The sequence below is a fragment of the Ailuropoda melanoleuca genome, chromosome 16 (assembly GCF_002007445.2).
Source record: "Ailuropoda melanoleuca isolate Jingjing chromosome 16, ASM200744v2, whole genome shotgun sequence".
NCBI lineage: Eukaryota > Metazoa > Chordata > Mammalia > Carnivora > Ursidae > Ailuropoda > Ailuropoda melanoleuca.
This window is the reverse complement of record NC_048233.1, coordinates 5,358,815-5,361,461: the sequence shown is the minus strand read 5'-3', so window position 1 is coordinate 5,361,461 and position 2,647 is coordinate 5,358,815. Positions and strand designations below refer to the sequence as shown.

General features: G+C 41.4%; 1 protein-coding gene across 4 annotated transcripts in view; it reads left to right on the top strand.

Annotated features, from left to right (window-relative positions):
• Window positions 1-94: 94 nt before the first annotated feature.
• C16H12orf4 (chromosome 16 C12orf4 homolog) overlaps window positions 95-2,647 on the top strand; it is a 47,026-nt gene continuing 44,473 nt past the window's right edge. For 2 of the 4 annotated variants that reach the window (XM_034645457.1, XM_002920443.4), the window contains exons 1-2: window positions 337-431; window positions 2,071-2,265. In XM_034645457.1, the coding sequence (XP_034501348.1) occupies window positions 2,088-2,265 (178 nt within the window). In that variant the 5' untranslated portion in view covers window positions 337-431; window positions 2,071-2,087. Of the gene's footprint in view, window positions 432-2,070; window positions 2,266-2,647 lie in introns of all 4 variants that reach the window. The other 2 variants (XM_019800969.2, XM_034645458.1) reach the window with 2 other exon arrangements.

Below are 2,647 nucleotides of genomic sequence, written 5' to 3'. Positions count from 1 at the left end.
CCCGCCATCATTGCAGCTGCGCATGCGCTCTGAAAAGAGCTGGTTATTCACGCCTTCCCCAAGGCATTGCCCTTCCGCATCCGGTCTACCAAAGCCGAGTTTGTGCTTTGCCTTTTTACTTTCGCCACGACAGTGAATTTCCTTTTTTTTTTTTTTTCTTTTTGCACCTTCCCTGAAATTCATAATAACAGTAGAAATACACCTTCTTACATTTTTTAAATGATCAAATTGAGACAGGATGGAAAAAGGGGGCACTTAGACCGAGGAATTTTCTACAGAGTGCCGGGAAAGAGGAAAAGGTATGGGCGAATCTGCTGAAGTGGATCTGTTGGCTGTAAAAACAAGCGGGTAAGTCAGCTGATGTTCCCTGTGCCCCTGCTCATTGACAGCTCGGAGTGTGCGGTTGGCTCAGGACTTCGGAACTAGGGAAGGTGAGCCCAGAACCAAGAACGAGGAAGCCCCTTGAGACTGAAACCGCCTAATAGAGCGGATGTTGTCCTCACTCGGCTATAGCTCCTCGCGCCAGCAGCCTGCCCTCCCTTTCCTGCCCTCGGAACCTGCACTCTGTTAGCGGCAGGAATTCGGTCCAGCCCTCCCCCTCCCGTCCCAGTTTTGCCTTGAAACCTTCCTTAATTTCACCCCTGCTTAAAAAAATAAATAAAAGTGGGGAGAGGGAACTAAAGTTTCAATTTGTTGAAACATAGTAAGTTTAAATGTTGAACCGTTTGAAACCGGAGCTAATGGTTTTTGTTGACCGAAAATATTGAATCTAAACAAGATTAGCTCATAACCCGTTTATCCGTAACTTTCAGTTCCCTTTTACAGTGTTCCCTTACTGCCTTTGTCTTCATCACGTATACTCAGTCAGCAGCCTGTGATTTTTTTATTATGTTCTTAGAGAACTTCTTTTATTATTATTACTAACGTTCATCTGTTGATCATCTTGTTTGTCAGATGCTTCGTATTTATTATTCGTCTAATCCTTATGACAGTCTTACAAATTAAGAGACTCCCCGGTGCCCATCTAAGCTAAGACCTGAAGAATGAGTAGTTGTTATCCAAGAAAAGAAAAGCAGTAAGACTGCTCTAGGCAAAGAAAAAGCATTCAAAAAGGTTGGAAGTGGAAAGAAGAGAGGTTTGGTATTGAGAAGAGCTCAATATGACTAGAAAATGATTTGTGAATTTGTGTGTTGGGGATGAGGGGATGCAGGTGCTGGGGGAAAATGTCTGGAAATATAAATATTGTATACTGTGTGAAGGCGTTTTAATTTTATCCTGAGAGCAATGGAATGTGATCAAAAGGTTTTAAGCAGATGAGCAACATGATCAGATAGGCACTTTGGAAAGATTACTATAACTTCAGCATAGAGAATACTGTGAAAACTGATTTGATGGTGAAAAGTGTAGAGATAGAGTCTAGTAAGGAGGCTGATAAATCCTTAGTTGATATCAATTCTTATTCTTTATGGCCAGATTTTCTTCTTTTTGAAAAGTGTCCAGTTTACCTTTTGGGATATCCCAAAGGCTTTGTGTGTGTGTGTGTGTGTGTGTGTGTGTGTGTGTGTCCTTTTCCCACATGGAAATCTTTCCAACACCATATTTCTTCCATCCATGTCCAATAAGATCTGATACTCACAACATCCAAGATCTTCAAGATCACTTCTTAGTCCCTGATCTATTTCTTTGACTTTGTATTCACCAGTTGTTTCATAAACTCTGTATCTGCCCACCTATTCATCTCTTCCTGAAAATCTTCTCTGCTCCTCTCTTCATGTTCTCTCTTCATTCTTGAGAACCCTGCCTAGGAATGCAAAATACTTTATGGGCATAATGTTTTTTTTTTCTAAGTGAAGTTTAGAAGGAACTTTTTCATTAAAAAAAGAAGCACTTCATTTTCTTCATGAAGATGAAAATGCAGGGGTAAAGGTAGGAAAACCTGGAATAATTAGCTTTGAGTCACACAAACAAATTCAGTGAGTGGTGGAACATTTTCATAGAAGTGGTACAACTTCTATGTAGTAATGAACTTTTATGGACTTATAATCTGCTGGGTTTTTGTTTGTTCTATAGAAATCCTGCCAAAGAAGATGAAGAAAAGCAGAGAAAGATTCTGCAACAGAGAGAGGGAATTTGTATATAAATTCAAAGTAGGAAGTCAGTGCTTAGAACTGAGGGTGCCCCTCAAATTTCCTGTTCAAGAGAATGCCAGTCATTTACATGGGCGTCTGATGCTGCTGCACAGTTTACCATGCTTTATAGAAAAAGGTGAGAACTGATTTTTTAAAGGTTTATTTATTTATTTTAGAGAGAAAGAGAGGGTGGGGAAGGGGCAGAGGGAGAGAATTTTCAAGCAGACTCCCCACTGAGCATAGAGCCCAACACGCAGCACCATCTCATGACCCATGAGATCATGACCCGAGCCAAAACCAAGAATCGGACACTTAACTGACTTAGCCACCCAGGCACTTATTTATTTAGTTGAGAGAGAGGGAGAACACGCACATGTGTGCACAAGTGGAGAGAGAATCTTCAGGCAGACTCCCCATTGAGCGTGGAGCCTCACACCGGGCTTGATCTCATGACCCATGGGATTTGACCTGAGCCAGAATCAACAGTCAGACACTTAACCAAATGAGTCACTGAGGTG